Source organism: Xenopus laevis, chromosome 1L, assembly GCF_017654675.1.
Source record: "Xenopus laevis strain J_2021 chromosome 1L, Xenopus_laevis_v10.1, whole genome shotgun sequence".
NCBI classification, from domain to species: Eukaryota; Metazoa; Chordata; class Amphibia; order Anura; family Pipidae; genus Xenopus; species Xenopus laevis.
The window spans coordinates 201,377,537-201,398,994 of NC_054371.1; the positions used below are offsets into that span (position 1 = coordinate 201,377,537).

At 39.0% G+C, this 21,458-nt stretch overlaps 1 protein-coding gene across 1 annotated transcript; it reads left to right on the forward strand.

The window, feature by feature from the left end:
• The first annotated feature begins 439 nt into the window (after nucleotides 1-439).
• Nucleotides 440-19,216, forward strand: crhbp.L (corticotropin releasing hormone binding protein L homeolog). The gene is made up of 7 exons (XM_018265371.2): nucleotides 440-650; nucleotides 837-927; nucleotides 1,528-1,685; nucleotides 8,544-8,754; nucleotides 12,379-12,527; nucleotides 16,225-16,345; nucleotides 18,859-19,216. The coding sequence occupies exons 1-7, from the start codon at nucleotides 570-572 to the stop codon at nucleotides 19,011-19,013; spliced, it is 966 nt and encodes a 321-aa protein (XP_018120860.1). The 5' UTR covers nucleotides 440-569; the 3' UTR covers nucleotides 19,014-19,216.
• Nucleotides 19,217-21,458: the final 2,242 nt, after the last annotated feature.

Sequence of the window (21,458 nt, forward strand, 5' to 3'; positions counted from 1 at the left end):
TTTACTGAATTACAAGAAATCTATTTGGATTACACCATTGATCAATCTAAATTTCTTCGACATAGTGTCAAACGTGCATAAAATATTGGAATATTGAACCTACGGGCTCTTGATAAAGTCCACGATGTCTGTAAGTTTTTTTCATCATCTGTAAATGTTTAATTACCACAATTAACCTAGCGTTTTCCCCATAAATGAATGGTACTGTACAAGTACCTTCAAGCCTTCTTGTCTGCAACCCAATGCCATGCACAGATAGCTTGTTTTACCTACTATGACATTTCCCAATCACCAGCCAATGACAAAATGCAAAGAAAGGTTAAAAATGAAATATGTGACTTGGGTAGGATTTGGTATTCTTCTCTGCGTCACATCCAACTATTCTTACAGGGAGGGTAACCCATGGTTACTGATTTCCTATCAGTGTGAAGACCAAGTGCCTTCCCCTTCAATTTTCTATATAAGGTGGTCTGTCAGAAACCCCCTCAGGCTCCTCCTAGATATCAACACAGGCAAGAAGAAGGGAGGCAAAGACAAACTGCAAGGGACGGACACACAGTATCTGCATCATGACTCCTGCTTCTAGACCTGACTGGTGTTTGATACTTCTGTTCCTGGCTGTTCTGAGGGGAGAAAGCAGGTATATACAGGTGAGCATGCCCTTCTATTCTTGCACCTGCCATGCAGGCATTTAGCACTCTGTGCCCTTATTTAGGCAGGTCCCTCAGGGCTACAAGTTTGCTAGCTCTTGCTTATATTCTAAAAGTCTCTTTATTAAAGTTTAGATATTGGAATTATCCTACTTATTGATGTCTTTTTTTTTTTTTTAATTTGAGATGAGGGAGGCTGCAGAAGATGCAATGTTTTTATTAAACTCAGACTTTAAGAGAGAGCTGTCAGAAGGGCAAATTTATCGAAGGTCACTCAGTAAGTATGCATTTTTTTCCATGGCGATAATGTAAGATACACATTTGGATATTTCGGAGAGTTTCCAAAGCCTCCATTTAACCATTCATTTTCCAGTACTTTTTGTAAAAGCTGCAAGGGAGAAAGCAGAACCTGCTGTTTTAAAGAGAAGACTTGATTATACACATGAAAGCATGATATAGTTTCAACAGTTCATTGTTAATCTGAACATTTTCTGCCGTGCCAATATCTAGTTAAATAATTTAAATATATGCCTTTAACATAAGTTGGTCCTTTAAAACTTTTTTGCTTACTTATATCTAACTTGCTATTAGATCTAACTCCTAATTCATTTTAAATCCTTTGTTCTGTTTATCACTAAAAAAAATAAATGACAGAAAAAGTTCTATTCTGCGTGTTCTTATAAAGATTACTGAGCAATGCAGCTGAAATCCGTTCTAATCCTACATATTTTCAAGTGCTGATAACACTGAACTCTGCGGTGTATTAGAACATTTATGAAAGGCAATTTTTTATATTAAAGCTATAACTCTGTACATTTTGCTTGATGATATTAAGATCCTTTCCCTGTTCCTCTGTCTCCTTCTTCCCTGTTATTAGGATGCATTGATATGCTGAGTATAGAAGGTCAATTTACATTCCAGGCAGACCGCCCTCAGTTACACTGCGCTCTCTTCCTCATTGGAGAACCAGAGGAGTTTATCGTCATTGAATATAACTTTGTAAACATTGACTGCATTGGAGGGGACATTCTTAAGGTAGGGTATAGGCTATGCAGCATCTGATATTTGATGTTATTCTGATAACAGAGAAACAATCCAGTGGAATTTTAGAAATCTGTTAGCTAAGTCTTGTGTTGCAGTTCTGTATTAGCTGCATTGCCTTAGGCAGGGCATCCTTGATAAAGACTAAGGTGGCTATGTATTAATGGGTACAAAGTTTGCCCAGGTCTAGAAATCAACAGTAATCAATCAAACATTTGCTTGTATTAGATTGGTACATGCTAAGGGAGTTATTTACTAAAATCCGAATTTATCTCATAATTGAAATAAAAAAAGCTCTACCAAACTCCCATCCCCGGTTATGCCTTATTTATTAATAAAATAACTTGCATAATTAGGATCTGGAAAAAAACAGATGAAATCAACCAGACTTTTTACCTGAATATTTAGATTTTTTTAGGGTTTTTGCCAGAAAACCCCAAATTTATCAGATTATCGGGCTAAACCCAGTGCAAACCACAATTACTTCCATTTAGAATAGGTGCATCTCCCATTTACTTATACATGAACTCTACAGGTCTGAGATGGCGGATTTTCAGATTCTGACTTTTTTGCAGCACCGGGGTATATTACATTTAAAAAAATGTAAGTTTTTCTTCCACAATAAATTCGAGTTTTTACCCCAAAAGGTCCGACAAGATAAATTTGAGGTTTAGTAAATAACCCCCTGAATCTGATGCACCTAATGTGTATATCAGAGAGCTGCCTTTGTACACGGCAACACCGTGACATGCATTCTTGGTATACGTTCCCAGAAGAATTTAAGGTTTAGTAAATAAAGTAAAATCCCAGTACACTTGGGATCATTAGTTAGCATTTACTGATCCACAATCTCTAGCAAAACTACAAATATCAAAATCCTAAGCCTTTTCCTACCCATAACAGTTAAAACTGAAGAAAATACAGGGGCTGCTTCTGTTTGCATATTATATTCAGAAACTAGGGGACAGATATGTTAACTAAGTTCAATATCAATAAGTATTGAGATCTACCAGGATTCATTAACCCAGAAGAGCTAAAAGAGAACCAATAGTCTGGAATGTTGGAACCCATAGAAGGCTATGGGCAATTAACTTTTTAGAAAAGCATTGCTTGATACTTAGCTAATTAATGCTTCCTGGGGATAAAGATCACTATTAGATTGATCCAGAATGAATCTGTCCGAATGAGTCTAATTTGATCAGATTCGTTATTTGGGGTGATCACAAAATCATTATGGATCAACGGGAATTGATTTATCAATACCAATTTTTAATTAATAAATCCCTACAACTTTAGCAAGTGTTTCTAGATGTGAATATTATCCTGCAAGATACATAGATGTAGTAGGAAAAACTATATACAGATGTGTATGCCCTGTCTGTAACTAAAATTTGGGAGGTGGGAATACATACACAATGAATATATGGAGCTCTGTGATCCCATTTAGTGGACCAGTTTATAACTTCAATAAAAGCATTTCATTGTCATAAAGGTATGTGGGATAATGTACCCAAACAGGTCCCATAATTTTCTCTACTGCTGATCCCAAAAGATATATTTTCTATCTACTCTTATGTACAGATATATCTGCATATCAAATCTTTGCCATTTATAAAAGAGCTGCTAAGTGTCTAATCTTTGTGAATTTATTTTGAGAGATTATATAATTGCTTTAGTAACACTAGATCATCTTTTCATTGTTGGGGCCCTTCTTTTCTCCATCAACTTATTCCTATGTACATATATTTACACGTCATGTGACATCATTTCCAGTCTACGGTGATGTCACTTGCAATTTGCATGATTGACAAAGTGGGTTGGTGGGCTCAGGTCAGTTTTTCAGTTTGTCATTCCCACCACAAAGCTCCAAAACTGTGCACATTGTCATTAATGAAGTCGGAGAGGGACTTTAAGATGAGTGTGTCTGAAATCAAAGTTGGAGATACTTTATTTAGGGCTAAAATGTATTGGAACATATTCAGCAACCTTGAGCAACCAGGCAATGAAGGCCATTATAGTCTGGCCCTTAAGTTACCCTTTTCACCAGTATCAAAATTCCTAAATAGTGTTTTCATTGGGAGCTCAGTGTATCCTTAACATCTATGTGTTTAATATGTATAATGTAATATACTGAAGAAAACCATACCAATCCATCAGCATTTAGTTTTCATGGTTGAGCATAATCAAGCCTATTGGTTCTTTTGAAGAGACTTCAGAAGACATTTCATGTGTGTTAAGCTGGCCATAGACGCAAAGATCCGATTGTACGAATCGTGGATTCATATGATTTTCGGACCATGTGTGGAGAGTCCCGACATTTTTCGTCCGTCGGAGATCGGTCGTTTGGTCGATCGGACAGGTTAGAAAATTTCTGTCGCCTGCCGATAATATCTCTGCGTGTATTGCCGATCGTACGATTTTCAGTGGGAGACTGTCACTAGTGTTGTCAGACATAAGTATCGTACGATTGCTGTCAGGGGCAGAACATTGGGTGATCTGTTCTTATTTGATCGGAATGGTAAAGACTTTGATCTGAATGGTTAGTGGAGGGTCGGGAGATGGGAAAGTCCGATCGTACGTTGATTCGTATGATCGGATCTTTGCGTCTATGGCCAGCTTAATACTTCCAAGTTGTCTCTCTAATACCTGCTCAGTGGTAGGAATAAAATAGCATATTTATGAGGGTGTAAAGTGCACATTTACCAGCTTACTGGGGAGTTCTAAATGCCCAGATAGCAGCTTAATTTCATACTGTATTGATACAGAACAAAATGTAAAATTGCTCCAAAATCTTGAAGAATAATAAAATGAGGGCATATTGCCTTACATTTTCAGTGCTGGCAGCTGGTATGAAGTTAATATTGAAGGTTAACATTCCATTCAATGTTTTTTTTTCTTTTTTGAGTGATACTTATTGCTCAATACACACAATGTTGTCCTTTTAACAATCACCACTCCTGATGTCCTTGTCTGGTGTTTATTTATCTACCCCTTATCATTGCCCCCTTGCTCTTGGAACATCTTGGAACTTCATCTAGTTCATCTAGTTCAGTGTAATAATAAAAACCGATTAAAAAGATAGGCTAAGTGTAAAATAAAAAAATGTTTTCAATATTGTTAGTTAGCCAAAAATGTCATCTACAAAGGCTGGAGTGACTGGATGTCTAATGGTGGCCATAGACATAGAGATCGGCTCGTTTTGCAAAATCACCAATCAACGAGCGGATCTTTCCCCGATATGCCCATATTGAGTCGATATCGGGCTGATCTGATCGTGGGCCCTAGGGCCCAACAATCGGATCATAATGCATCTGAAACAGGCCGCTGGATCGCGGCACTGATCCGACGGGATTTTTTAACTTGCCCGATCGAGATCTGGTCGACTTTTGATCGGGGAAGCCCAGTGGATGGCCCCATGCACGGGCCAATAAGCTGCCGACTCGGTCTGTCTGGCCCGTGTATGGGTGTCTTTACATAATAGCTTCAACTCAGCTTTCTCTTTTGCAGCTCTCTAACCTGCTTGTCAGTCAGCGATTTGAAGGGGGGCCACATGGGACATAACATTTCAGTATGTTAGTTACAGGGCAACTCCCTACATGATAAATTGTCATCTACTGTTAAAGTCTTTCAATGTTCTCTTTCAATGACAATCATCAACAATAGATACATAAGACTTATACTGTATACACAGCTTTTTAAAGGGAGAGATGATCTATTTAGTTTTGTCCAAGTTACCCTATTTATACTTCAGTTCTTCAGTTTTGCTGTACAGTGTCGGACTGAGTGTCCAGGGCCCACCAGATCTGTAACTGCAAAATCAAGGGCCCCAATTTTCCGATGTCTGCCCTCCATCTCCCACCCTCCCCCCAGTGCCATGGGGAGCAGAACTGGGTGGCCAGGGCCCAGGTTCCTTTTCTCTTCTTTCCCTCTGTAGATCCAGTACACAAATACGCCACATCTGTTGCTATTACTCCTCTGACTGGAAACTAAGGATGGCATGTAAAATAGAAGTTTATACCTTAGATCAAAGTGCCAAAGTATATTTTTTACCCCTTTTGATGTACAGGTACAATGTGGGATGCTTAGGGTTTGTTTATTTTTTAAGTGAAAAAGTGGTCAATGAACCTGTTAAGTAACCTGTGTGCCATGCAGGACTGAAGTTTAATTTATGTAAAATAATCTGTAAAATAATCTAAAAGACATACACGAGCCGATAAAAGCTGCCGACAGACCGAGTAGGCAGCTTATTGGCCAATGTGTGGGGCCCTCTGACGGGGTTCCCCGATCGATATCTGGCTAAAAGTCGGGCATATGTCGATTGGGCAGGGCTAAAACTCCTGTCGGACCGTGGCGGCATCTGTTCATTGATGTGGTCCCGCGATCTGACCGCCTTTATTGGCAGCATTTTGATCCAGTGTGGGCATATCGGGGAGAGATCCTCTTGTTTGGCGAAATAGCCAAACGAATGGATCTCTACATGTAAGCTTTCTGTTCCTCCACTAACATATAATATGATTTGATATGATATTCCTCCAGAGGGAAAGGCTTAAGATATTACTGAATGTAATCGTATCACGAGGCTCAGTTATTTCTTGGTTGTGAAATTGTTCAGGGCACAAAATCCCATTGGTAGGTTTATGTTAAATCTTCTCCGTACTGAATCTTTAGCCAGGAGACTTTTATAAACAATCCCTTATGTCCATACACTCACATGCAACTGATGTATCCCGAGGCTATTAACTCCTGTCAAGTCAGGTATATAGAATATATATATATATATATATATATATATATATATATATATACATATGTTTCACAGGGAGCCTCCTTAAGTGAAATGGTATTAAAGGGGATCTAAACCTGAAAATGTAATCTTTATCAGAGTGTTTCTCTGACCACTTTAGCAAGTTACATTCATTTTTGATTCTTTGTGGTTTCTGCATTATTAGCAGTTTTAGACCTATAATACCAGGCTTTTCAGTCAACAGTCAGCAACTAGGGACTACAGGAAACCCATTATCTAGAAGGCTCCAAATTATGGAAAGGCTGTCTCCCATTGACTTCATTATATCCAAATAACCCAAATTTTTAAAAATTATTTCCTTTTTCTCTGTAGTAATAAAACACTACCTTATACTTGATTCAAACTAAAATGTAATTAATTCTTATTGGAGGCATTTTAGGGGGGGTATTTATTAAACCTCACATTTTTCTGGCTGAGGTTCTTTGAGCAAAACTCCAATTGATACCCCAAAGCTGCTAAAAGTCTGAATCCAAAAATCTGCCATCTCAAACCTGCCGAGGTCATGTAGAAATCAATGGCAGATGTCCCTTTTACAATTTGAATTTATTGTGATCTGTGCTGGGTTTCGTGAGATAATCTGAAAAATTTGGGGTTTTCATGCGATAACCAGAAAAAATAGAGCTATTCGGGTGTCAAATCTGAAAAACTTGTACAATTCAATTTTTCGCTCAATTTTATCCAGTCTTTTCCTGATCCGACTTTTTCAAGTTTTTTTTAATTGATAAATAAGATAAAATCATGGATGCAAGTTTGGTCGAGCTTGGTTTATTAAGAAGATGACATAAATTTGAGTTTTAGTAAATAATCCCCTTAATGTTTACATGATTTTCTAGTAGACTTAAGATATGAGTAACGTTAAATGAATTAATTTTTTGCCTTTAGATACGCTTTTAACTGTTAGATGTATTAAATCATTAATATGGAGATCACTAACCCTATTTGCATTCAGCAAATAAAAATGCTTTTCCTCCAGGCTGAGTTTTTTTTTTTTTCAAACATAAAATGCCGAATAATTTTGAATTTAAACTTGAATTTAAAAGCATTTTAACAGTTGGCCATAGAGTTGCAAAAAAACCTGAGGTTTTGAGCAAAAAGACACAATAAAATCTTGAGTAATGTTATTCCAGGGCTACATCTATAAAGTGTTACATGTAAGTTCATAACCTGTATATAGGTATGAGGTCACTGTGAACAAACAATGAGTACCATTATGATGACCTTTATAGAGGGGTATTAGTATAATGTGTGAAGTTACGCCATCATCCATTCCATATCTGTGTATGTCTTGCATTAATAAACTCTATGAGGGTTCGCCAACTGGAGACCCTCCAAGAGATTTTAATGGCCTTCAGCCCAGCCAAGGACATTGTTGTACAACATTCTAATTTTGATTTAATCAGGCTTTTGAATATGTGTTATATTACGTAACTGACCCACTACGTAGGAAAAGCTGGAGAGCAACAAAAAATACATTTGTTCATATATTGCACTGCGGGCTCATGGGGCTGCTGTACATGCCCAAATATTCAGCAATACTATTTAAATTGTTCTTTTTAGTTCTACCCCTACACACAGGCAGCAGAAATTCTTTACACACCTCTCTTGGCATAATCACAATATGGGATATAAATGTTACCTGCTTGAAACATTGGGCAAGATAGGAAAGAAAGGGACACATCCAACTCAATGAAAGGGGTTAAAACCACAGTGAAACAAATACAACAAAGCAGTTTTAAGGTAAAATAAACAAAACCTAAAGGCTACTTTATTGCGTACGTTTTTCCTGTAATGTGCTTTTTGTGTGAGCGTTAAAGTGGTCTGTGCTTTTGCAAACATTCCCCTGGGACTACTTAAACTAGAGTTGGGGAGTAATTCCTCAAATTCCACCTTCATTCTTTAAATTACAGATTAATAATTCCAATTACTTGTAGTTAGGAACATAAACCAGAACAGATATGTCAGCACATATCCCCCCTCTTGTTTGATTAATTTTTTTATGATCATGTCTAGCACTGGCTTTAGTGCATTTAACTCTTGCATGTCTTTAGGTTTTCGATGGCTGGATCATTAAAGGCGAAAAGTTTCCAAGTTCCTTGGATCATCCTCTTTCCATGGTGGAACGCTACACGGATCTCTGTGAGGATGGCAACGTGGGGAGCATTACAAGGTCATCTCAAAATGTGGCAATGATTTTCTTCAGGGTCCAGCAGCCAGGACACGGATTTACGTTAACAATACGCAAGATTCCTAATCTGTTCCGTAAGTTGGCTCCTTTTCCTTGCCTCAGTCCTCGTCCCAAGCAGCCAGCGAGATCATATGTCTCTCTAGGGCAATGAAATAATGGAGTGACTGTTAGCCTCAGCTGATAAATGTCCAGCCAGAAATGACTATTGATTTTTCCACAGAGAGTTCTAGCTGTATATGGCATCTCAGAATGGCAAAATTTATTGTTCTAACGTATAAATATTGTGCAGGGTTTTACAACCAGACAAGCTCCTTACACGGCCAAACCTAATCATGGCTGTTTATTGCTTTTAATACCCCTCCTGCCAAGTATGTGTAAAACAATGCAGAAGGCAATAGCCATAAGTTAGATGGTTTCAAAACAGATTAGTAAAGCCTACTCGTGTATTTTTATTTTGGAAAGCTCCATTCATTAATAACAAGACGTTGGACTGAATACCTCAGGCATTACAGCTTGGGGAAAAGAATTCTAATTGTATGTTAACTAATGAGTTTTAATATAGAAAACAGACTTCATATGTATCTTATATTCCTACTGCATACCAGTCTGTCTTTCATAAATACGTGACTTTCACCAGCAAATGAATTTTTTTCCATCAACTCGTTTCTCTTTTTTTATTGCAATTATTGTTTTTGGTCAGGCTTAAATGGTGTTATGGAATTCACAATGTCTGCACATACACAAACCATTCCAAGCCTCCTCAGCTCTGCTGCATTATTGTGGCTCAAGGAGAGGAATTGGAAACACAAAATCTTTATACAATGAATGGAGAAAATGAGTCCTGACTTGCTGTTTGTACAGACCTATGGGGAATCAAGGAGCCCAGCATTTCAATTCTGCTGCCCTCTGTACACTAGTACAGGTATGGGACCTGTTGTCCAGAATACTTGGGACCTGGGGCTATCCGGATAACAGATCTTTCCATAATTTGGATTTTCATACCTAAGTCTACCAGAAAATCATGTAAACATTAAATAAATCCAATAGACTGGTTTTGCTTCCAATAAGGATTAATTATATCTTAGTTTGGATCAAGTACAAGGTACAGTTTTATTACTACAGTGAAAAAGGAAATTTGGATTATTTGGATAAATTGCAGTCTATGAGGGATGGCCTTTCCGTAATTCAGATCTTTCTGGATAATGGGTTTCCAGATAATGGATCCCACACCTGTACCAGGGTTTGCAGTGAAAACTGCTGTAAGTGCAGCCTTAGTGCAGCTCTCCAGTTGTGTTGGTCCAAATTACCCTAGCAACCATGCATTGATTGAGACTGAAATGTGAATAGGAGAGGGCCTGATTAATAATAATGATTAATAAATGTAAAAATGAAATACTTAATAAAAAGTACCAATTAAAATAAATGTGCAGTCTTAAAGAGCAATTGTTTTTATATGGGGTCAGTGACCCCCATTTGAAAGTGTCAGAAGAAGAAGGCAAAACATTTTTTTAAAAACTATAGAAAAGAAAAAAATGAAGGCCAGATGAAAATTTGCTTAGAATTCTATAAAATTCTAAAAGTTAACTTAAAGGTGAATCAACCTTTTAAGAGAATTTCAATAGGAGACGAGCACCTACTGCAACTGCTTTTTTTTTGCCCGACTGCCAGTGTTTAAACTGGAAGGAAGGGATTGAACCAGCTAGAAAAGAGTCCTTTTGTACAAAATTTTAAAATATTCATTGTGCTAAACCAGCATGTAGACAATAAGAATATTGACGATTTTTTTATTTTTGAAACGTCAGCAGAGCAATGAAAAACAGCATGAACCATAAGAAATGCATGTGTTACATGTCTCTGTGGAAAAGAAAATTTAGTTGAAGAAAGAAAGAAAGTAAATTGGGGACTAAGAAGTGAGTGGAAGTCAAGTCTTGCAGTAGTTCTGGTACTATGGGGAGACCCCCAGTGCAGGGCAGGAGTTAGTAGAATGTGGATTTGGCAGTTTGGATTGGGTCTGGCACATTGTTCTGATTTTATTTTCGCAAGCCAGTGCCACTCTAGCCTCCAAATTTTCATAAATTCATTTCTGTGGGATTGTGACTTGCAGATTGGGCTGCAGGTAAAAAGATTGCAAGTTGTGTGTCAGGGAGGTTTGGCAAGAGAAAGAGTTTTAGGTAGTTTGGGGGAGAGGAACAGGGTTTAGATATAATAGCTAGATAATGCAATTGGATCAATAAAAGACCAAGACAAAGGCACTACTTTTAAGGGTCAGTTCACACGAGGAGATTCGGGGAGATTTTGTCACCTGGCGACTAATCACTTCTTCTTCTGGGCGACAATCTCCCCGAACTGCCTCTGCGTGTCTTCCCATCCGCTATAATGAAAAGTCGCCTGCGCTAAAGCACTGCGTTTTCAGAAGTCGTCTGAAGTTGCCTCACAAGGAAACTTCCCAGAAGAAGAGGCGATTAGTCGCCAGGCGACTAAATCTCCCAGAGTCTCCTCTTGTGAACTAACCCTAACATTATACTTTTGCGAGAGAGGAGAGAGTGAGAACTTAGATGTGGGGCATCCAACACCGATGATCATTTATTACTAGGTATACATCAAATCCTGGATTTGGTATTTGGCCAGGATTCAGTCTTTTTCAGCAGGATTCGGATTCGGCTAAATCCTAAAATAGTGGATGCAGTGCATACATCTCTATGTATAATGATTTGGCATGAAGGCTCGTTTATGACCACAAGCTCCAGTGCACTAGCATTGAACTGAATGCCAAATTTCATGCACTTGAATTCCATTTAAGAAGTTACTTGCCCCATACATGCTCCTTACACTTGCACCTTGCAGCTAGGAGTATGTGCATTCGTTGAATCAGTATGGCACCCTGGAATCAGGGCAGCCATCAGGGGGGGACAGGGGGGAGAGTTGTAGGGGGCCCGAGGGTAAGGGGGGCCCGGCCACGCCACACTTACTTGATTAGCTGGACTCCCCATCTTTCTGAGAGCTGCTGACTTTGGGATGGCATGGACGTTTAAGGGGCCCTGGCCACCAATTTTCTCATAATGTGGAGGGGGGGCCCTGGCCACCAATTTTTTTTTCCATGTGGGGTCCTAGCCACCAATATTTTTTTTTGTTTTTTTACTGTGTGGTGGGGGGTGGACCTGTAGGTGGGGCTTGCGGTGTGTGCAGCCAAGGGGGCCCAGGAAATTTTGTCGTATGGGGCCCTGCGATTTCAGATGGCGGTTCTGCCTGGAATTATTGCATCTCTAGACATGGCAGATTTAAAGGGTTCCGCTTGTTATTTTTATACATGGAAGCAATTGACTTGCACCCAATGAATGGCATTAATAATGGTGCATGCTGGTAATTAATCAATCCTCTCTGCTGTAACTGCTGATTCGACAAAACTTGTTTCCAAATTATGGCCAAAGTTAGGCAAATACAATACTCATTGGCACTGGAATTCTACAAAAAACATTATAGATTAATATAACACTGCAATTAGCACCTGAAAACTGCAGTGTGGACTATGCAGCAATGATCTTTTATTTTGTTTCTATTAATTCTAAAATAATGAATAAAAAAATGCACAATAATCACTTCATCCACAGATGTATCTCTGCTCCGTTTCCTGCAAGCATATATATAATATGGATATCTGGGATCTGACGGAATAATCAACGTATGTTTCCTTCCTTTAGCTTGTAATGTGATCTCACAGGCACCTAATGGAAGATTTACAATGATAATTCCCCATCAGCACCGGAACTGTAGCTTTTCCATCATTTATCCCGTGGTGATGAAAATATTTGACCTTACACTGGGACACTTCAATGAGCTCCAGTTAAAGGTACGTGGCACTAACCATCTTCATTATGTTGTTGTGTACGAGTGATAGAATTGTTAAGCGGTTACACATGATGTTAGTAGCTAGTGATGGGCGAATTTATTCGCCAGGTGCGAATTTGAGACGAATTCCCACGATTCGCGAAACCGCAGCAAAAATTCGCCAGCATAAAAAAATGGCGTCCGTTTTTTGATGCCGGCGCATTTTCGCCGTTTTGCGAATTTCGTGGGAAATTCGCAAGATTTTCGGCGAAACGCCCCAAATTCGCCCATCACTATTAGTAGCAGTGCATGGTATTCCCCTGTGTGATACATCACTTTATGTATTGAAGAGTGTGACGAGGCATGACCCGATCTCTCATGATCTGACTCTAAGCAATCATCAATGAAGGTGCTTCCATGTACAACCTCCTTTTGTACCAAGAAATTAACATTACACTGTGAAGTATATCATACAAAAACTAATTAACAAAACATCAGTGTTTATTGATCCTTTAAACACAATATACTTCCTGAAATACATGGGAGGCGGATGTATCCAGAACCATGCTATCATTTTATATATTTACTATAACACATAACTGTAAAATAAAGACTCAAGAAAAAACAAAGTATAGGAGGGAGAATGGCCGCAGCGTTTATTAACAGAAAATGCTCAAAAATGTCCAGAAATTAATATTACCTTTATTTCACCTAGCCAGCCTTGCACATGAAACAAACATAGGCTGCCAAAAATTATAATATGACTCTGCCATATATACTAGCCAAGAGCCCCAATAAAACAATTCTCCATATTCTCCCGCTGTGACAATTTTTTTTTAAATTTAAATTTATATAGTATATTTCTTAATCTGAAATAAACAGGATGGGTGGGTGGGAATGAATCCTCTGCCCAGCTTGCACACACCTGAGCTAACTCCAGATGCATGCTTCTATTTATAACTTCCCAGTTTTCGCGCCTTTACCTCTGCAGGTAAGCTTTGGCCAATCAGCAGCCACTAATGCATACCTATGAGAACAGATTACCCTGCTTTTTTCTATAAGAAAGCTACAATCTCCCCCATGAAGTCAAATGATTTAAATACATTTGACTGACATCTCCTTGGTGATTAGAGCAGCCTGCAATTTTCTAATTTCCATATACTCATACAAGTGCAAATATTTTGAATACAGAATTGCATTTTGATGTCTTCAAACACATGCAGTTGTGCCGTTTAAAGGGGTGGGTTATCTTTAAATTAACTTTTAGTATGCTATAGAATTGGTCATTCTAAACAACTTTTCAATTGGTCTTCATTATTTAATTTATATAGTTTTTTTTTCATTATTTTCCTTCAGGGTCAGAGTGGTGGGTGTAGGGCCCACTGCTACCTCCCCAGGGACACCCGCACCCCCAAGGGACACCCCCCACACACCCCTACACAGGCCCCCACAACCTGCCCTTTGCGTACATTAAAGCTACCTTCAGCGCATCAGGGGAGGGAGATCAGTGGCCTGAGTGAGTACCAGCAGGTTGGGGTCTGGGCCGACGGGGCCCACCAGGTTTTTTTTATCCGACCCTGTTTGCCTTCTACTTTTGACTCTTGCCAGGTTTCAAATTGGGGTCACTGACCCCATCTAAAAACAAATGCTCTGCAAGGCTACAAATGTTTTGTTATTGCTACTTTTGTTTACTCCTCTTTCTATTCATATTCCAGTCTCTTATTCAAATCGGTGCATGGTTGCTAGGGGAATTTGGACCCTAACAAACAGATTGCTGAAATTGCAAACTGGAGAGGTGTTGGATAAAAAGCTAAATAACTCAAAAACCACAAATAATAAAAAATGAAAACTGATAACATATTGTCTCGGAATATCACTCTCTACGTACTGTAATACTAAAAAGTAAGAAAACATGGTGGGTATGTGTTTGAGAACATGATCCTATAAAACTGCCTAGTTTCTATAATCAGTAGGATAGCTATGGTGCAATTCGCCATGATTTTACCCACAAGGCAGGGTTTTTACCGAGGATTTCAGTGTAATTGCCTTTGTGTGTGAGGACATTTGGGATAGATTTACCAATACAGTACAAAATGTGCTCCCACTTGGTAAAGCTGGTGCTAATAATGACAGCCATACAGCTGTGCAAGCAACATCTGTAATCGAATCTGAGGGGCAAATTCACTAACCTCCGAAAATTCGCCAGCGACGGCTTCGCTCACATCGCAACACTTCGCCAGGCGAAAATTAGCCAGGACAACGCTAATTCACTAAAATGCGAAGTTGCGTCCAGGGCGCCCAACGATGGCGAATTTTCGATAGCGTTAACTCTGCAAGCAAAGCGAATTTGCGCTAGCGTTGGCTAATTTGCATATGGCGGGAAATAAAATTTAAATGGATGTGTATGTTGCAAGAAATATATTTCACTACACAAGCCCAGGGAACCTTAATAAAATAAAATAGAGGTGTTATATTGTCCTACACATGAGCCCAGTGTATAGTTTATGTGCCATATGTTAGGAAATGTAGGAGGGAAGCCGGGTACCCTAAAAAAAAAATACGCTCTTTTGCAGCCTATCACCCCGAAAAACTGAAAAGTCGCCAGCGTTTTTTGGGTACTTTTTTTTGAGGAAGTCCTGTCTACTCTATTGCACTTTGCCTGGTCTGCGGTGGCGAAGGCAAGTCTGGCGCAAGAGGTAACGTTCAGTAAAATTCTTCAAGCAAAGCGAAGTTACGCTAGCGATGCGTAATTTGCATACAGCACCGAGTTAAAATACAATGGACGTATATGTTGCAGCAAATACAATACACTACACAAGTCCAGGGAAAGCTTCATGAAATACAATAGAGTTGTTATTTTGCCCTATACATGTGCCCACAATATAGTTTAGGTGCCATATGTTAGGAAATGTAGGGGGAAAGAGGGTACCCCCAAAAAAACGTACGATTTTTTTCAGCCTATCACCCTTAAAAAGGAAAAGATGCCAGCGTTTTTGGGACTTAGAAAAAATTTAAACTTTTTTTGAAGCAAGCCCTATCTACTCTATTGCACTTCGCCTGGTCTCAGGTGGCGAAGGCAAGTCAGGCACAAGAGGTAACGTTCAGTAAAATGCGCAAGTTAGTGAATTAGCATAGTTATGTCCCATTCGCCATAGCGCAACTTCGCCTGGCGTAAGGGTGCGAAGTAGCACTAGAGTAGGTCCCCTTCGCTAGCAAATTTACGCCAGTGCCCATTAGTAAATCGGCAAAGTAACGAAATGACGTCATGCTGGCGAATTTGCGCTAGCGTTAGCCGATTTGCGCTTTAGTGAATTTGCCCCCTTGTATCATTGTCTTTTATCTGTGGAAACAGGGCATTGTTCAAGAAAAAAACAAACATATGGCTATAGTGATGAGTGAGTGGATATATTGTTGACCTGTGCCAACTCTGCATTTCCCACCCTGGCCCAACATGCTGCAATTACTTATATACCTGTGCTCTGACAGCCCATCTTTAATGTCACCATTTATAAATGAAATGTGGCAGCGGGGGTTGAGTGGTGAAATACATCAGAGACGGTTAAAGTCAGCCCAAAATTGCCCTACTTGTGGATAAACACATGGGTTCCACAGGTTTTGGGTTGACTAATGGCTATTTTCCATGGTTTCTGTAGTTCTTGCTCAAATATGTATAAATGTAAACCTGTACATACAGATTACTCCTCTCTATCTCGTTACAGAAGCCACCACCAAAAGGATGTGGTGATGCTGGGGATTTTGTGGAACTTTTAGGCGGTGCTGGTCTTGATCCTTCCAAGATGTTTCCTCTCGCTGATCTCTGCCACTCATTCCATGGTTCAGGTGAGCATGTTTTATTCTTAACTGGCACAGGGCCCATTATTCAATTAATCTCTGGAGAACAGGGTATGTGCTCCATAACCAGACATGTAATATCCGTTTATAACATTTTATCTATTCATTTTATGCACCAAATCCCTAATTATTGGAATATGGCGGATATCGAATCCTCCAAAAGCTTAAGCCAAATATCAAACTGCTAATTTGCATATTTAAATTTGAGAACAGAAAAACGTGCTGCATAGATTTGAATAAAAAAGGTTCACCTTCAGTCATATAACTGCAAAAGGTGCTCAACCGAATCTGGTGCTGCCTAGAATTCACATCAAACTTGATACATCCACCCAACAGAGTACAGGTATGGGATACATTATCCAGAAACCTGTTATCCAGAAAGCTCCAAATTACAGAAATGCCATCTGCCGTAGACTCCATTTTAATCCTTTTTCTCTGTAGTAATAAAACAGCATCTTGTACTTGATCCCAACTAAGATATAATTAATCCTTATTGGAAGCAAAACCAGCCTATTGGGTTTATTTAGTGTTTACATGATTTTCTAGTAGAAAGATCCAAATTTTGTAAAGATCTGTTATCCAGAAAATCCTAGGTCCTGAGCATTCTGGATAACAGGTCCCGTACCTGTAGTATGATAATTCATGAAGTGGACATACAATACAGGACTATTGGGTAATCCATATTATCTTTGTCTACCTGTTTTTTTAGCAGTTCAGCAGTTGCAAAATCAGTGTATTACTGTTTGAGTTCTATCCAATGGGGACTTAATACAACACAAGGGAGAACTCGGGAGCATTAACTGTATTGTGGAAACTGCTTCCAACATTTTCCTTGCGCTAATCACTGTTTCCAATACAGGGCAATTAGAACTGGCCTAAAATAAACACTTACAGCACCAATGCCAGTATATTATTATAACTGATTTTAATAAGTGAGAAATTGTAAGAACTTTAGAGTCAGGGGCATATATGTTCCTTTTTCTAATAGATAGGCTTGGGCCAAGCAACACATCCATCCACAGTTGACCAAATTGCATTGTTCCATCCAGTTCTAGACTGGATAAAGATCTTCCATACACTCCACTGATTAGCCCCAGCCAATGAGATTTTTCAGTTTAATAGATCCCTTCCTCCTCGACCATTTATGACCAAATGACCTAACAACCTATCAATTGGTGTGGCAAGTAAATTATACAGTAAACATATTTCCACTTAAAATACTCCTTGTCCAGACACACTAAATAGATACACTTATTATTCTATACCATTTAACTGCTGATTTTAAATGTAGCCTAATAAATGGCACTTATTTAGCTACACATTACTCTAGTGTCTGACTTGTTGCAGCTGCCATATTTGGCTCCCATTCACACAGTACTTTCAGCTATAAGATCAGTTATCCAGAAAGCTCTAAATTACGGAAAGGCCATCTCCCATAGATTGCATTTAATCCAAATAATCCAAATTTTTAAAAACGATTGCCTTTTTCTCTGCAATAATAAAACAGTAGCTTGTACTTGGTCCAAACTAAGATATGATTAATCCTAATAAGAGGCAAAACTATTTTAAGTAGACTAAGAGGGTTATAAACTAAACTTCGATTTTTATTTTCTGATTGAGGTCTTTTTAGACAAAAGTTAGAATTTTTAGAAGAAAAAAACCTCAAATTTCTCGAGATTTATTATACCCTGACACTGTAAAACATCAGAATCCGAAAATCCGCCATCTCAAACCTGCCGAGGTCATGTAGAAGTCAATGGGAGATGTCCCTTTTACAATTTGAAGTTAATGTGATCTGCACTGGGTTGCGTTCGATAATCCCAAAAAATTGGGGTTTTCGGGAAATCGCATGATTTGGGTTTTCGCTCAATTTTATTGAGTTTTTTCCCTACCCGACTTTTTCGAGATAAAATCGTGGCTGGGAGTTTGGTTGAGCTTGATTTAATAAAAATATGAGATAAATTCAAATAACCCCCTTAATGTATAGAGAGCTAAATTACAGAAAGATCCCTTATACGCAGTAACGTAACTAGAGCCCGCTCGCACCCCCTGTTCCGCCACCGCTTATACTGCAAACCCCAGGTCCCAAGCATTCTGAGTAATAGGTCCCATACCTGAAGTGCTGTGATTTCTACTACAGTGAAACCTGTGTTCTAATAAAATCCCTGGTGCCTATAATCTTATTTATAGGAGTCTGTTTATAAAGGTGCAATGTAGAATTTAAGCCTAAAAACTAGAAGAAAAGTAACATAAAATACATTCTATATCTATAAAGCTTTGTTATAGACCAAATGAGAGAATTAACCTTGATGTCAGTATTTCACACGACTCTGAAGTTGCTGGTCAGTTAAAATCAATAGGACCAAGTATAAATGTTATTTTGGAACAGGCAGCAAAATGTATTCTGTGTATATTATTGAAAATCTTTAATCACACTTATAATGCCTAACCGCTGCAAGGAAATGATAACTGACTCGGTTTCCTTGTTTCCACCTTTGCAGCTCAGATGAAGATTGGCTGTGATAATACGGTGGTTCGCATGGTTTCCAGTGGGAATTTTATCAACCGGGTGACATTCGAGTACAATCAACTAGACAGGCAACTGGAGAAACAACAGGGGAATAGTGTGGAAGAGGTCTGCTTTCCCACTGACTGATTTCCAAAAAATCCCAGTTGATTTCCCTTAATAACAGTAAAAAAAAATGAAATCAGGTTACAAACACATTAGTCGGAGGCTAATATTTCTTTTCCATGCCCTCTTCTGTAACCAAAATACAGAAACTGTATATAATTCGGTCTGTTTTATTTTTAATATGTTACTTTCTTGAATTATAATTTTGCATTAAAAGGGCAAACAAAGAACTGGCCTGTTCATACAAATGTCATTGCTCTGCTTAAAATGCTTCAAAAGCCACTCTGCTCAACTACAAGCCGGCATACCACACGCATGGGTGAGAACCAGCATAAATGCCGCAAAAAAGAAATCCTGTGTGCATGCTTGAAAATCTTGCGCATTGCACTGCACTTTTTTTTTTTTGTTTCGCCCAATTGGGGAGTGGGTCTGGGCCAGCAGAGGTTTTTCCCCAGTGTCCCGCTTGCCTAGTCTGACCCCGCAACTGTGTGTGTATATATACGTACACATACTGTATATATAGAGAGAGAGAGAGATAGAGACCAGAACATATATTATAGTATATTTCTGTTGCAGGGCTTTCTCTGGCTTTATGAAGGTATCTATGAATCTGTTTGAGAATAATAATTTCAAGGTGATCACCTGTTTTAGCATTTAATCCTATAGAGAGTTAAAGGTCATGTAAAGTCTAAAATAGACTAATGTTAGAAATGCTGTATTTTATATACTAAATATAAACATAAAGTTACTGCACCACAAGCCTAATCAAACAAATAATTTATGCTTTCAAAGTTGGCTACAGGGGGTCACCATCTTGTAACTTTGTTAAACATCTTTGCAAGACTAAGACTGTGCACATGCTCAGTGTGGTCTCTGCTGTTTAGGGATCATCATAAACAAAGCTGCTTGAGTTCTGCATGGCTGGGAAGTAAGGCGGGGGCTCCCCCTGCTGTTCATAAGTATGATTGTTTCCCTGCTCAGCAGTTAGGGACCATCTGACAATTCCTATCCACAGCAGTAAATGAAGGGAGAATTTCACTGCATACAGTCAGTTTTCTTATAAAAACAGTACACATTTTTTAATTAAAGTAAATTGGAGATAGGTTTCTTTTTCATTAAAGAAAGTAAAAATTGTTGTTTTTTTTTTGCCTTAAATGCCCTTTAATAAACCCATTTCCCTTTTTTTTGCTATGGCCAAATTAGGCAGATGACAGATGTCTATGATAACGCTGCTAATGGATAACCAATGCATTTGAAGTGGTCAATTAAAGCAGGGATAGGGAACCTTTGCATGCCAGCTATAACAGAACTGAAATTCCAAGCAAGGCCCTGCCATTTGAGGGTTGTGGGAATTTTTATGTTTTCAACACCAACAGCACCAAAGTGTTCCAAGTTGCAAGGAAGAAGGTGCTTCTGTATGTGTTATTTGTCAAAACAGCTCTTTCCAAATTCTTCCATGTGGGCTTCTGATGTTTTATAATCCTTTTGTGGCAATGATTATCATGGCTGGATTTATAAAATGTGCGCCCATAGGCCACTCAGCCCCGCAATGCACCTGCCCCCTTGCATCGACCCTCCCCACCTGACCCACATCCCCATACCCAAACCATTCCACTTAACCAGCCACACTGTTCACCTCCCTCACCTTCACAGCTCTGTGTTTGCCAACACTGGGGCCTGGTGGGCAGGAGATTCAAACAACTGTCAAAATCGCCCGCCCAGTCCCCAGTTCAGATGTCGCCATCCCCAGCTCTCTGCTGCCCTAGGCCCGGGCCTTTGTGGCCTGTCCACCATTCTGGACCTGATGATCATCACAGACATGTCAGCAGCCCACAATTACACTCTGAAACCTAGATAGGGAATGGGGTTCAGGTAGAACTGGGGAGTCTCCAAATTCACTCCAAATGTTGGCCCATCTGGGGTAAATAACAACAGACATATCACAATAAAGAAGCACTGCATTTTTGAGGGGCATTCTGTGGGAGGTACTTAGGGAATGGTGCAGTGGAGCTATGTCCTTTATGCCTGCGTACGGCCTTGTTTGCACATTGTGCTGGATTCACTACAAGGTGCAATGAGCAGGCTGTGCACATAACTCCTGCTGTAAGTTAACTAAGGGGTACAGTTTTGCTCCCTTAGTGCTCTAACATATGCAGCTAGGGATTTTGTAAATTACCTGTCTCATACAGTATCATTTCTTTCAAATGGGAGAAGTATTTACATACATATACCAATTCTAATTATATGTGTCCATTCAGTGTTCACTACACTTGGGGGTTATCTACTAAAATCTACATTTATCCCATATTTTATTTAAAAAAACTATGACCAAACTCCCATGCCTGATTTTAGCTTATTTATTAATAAAAAAAACCCCTGATAAAATCGAAAGAAAACTTGAATTGTACTAATTTTTCGGGTTTTAATTTTTATTGAGTTTTTGCTCGAAAACCCTGAAAAAGTCGGATT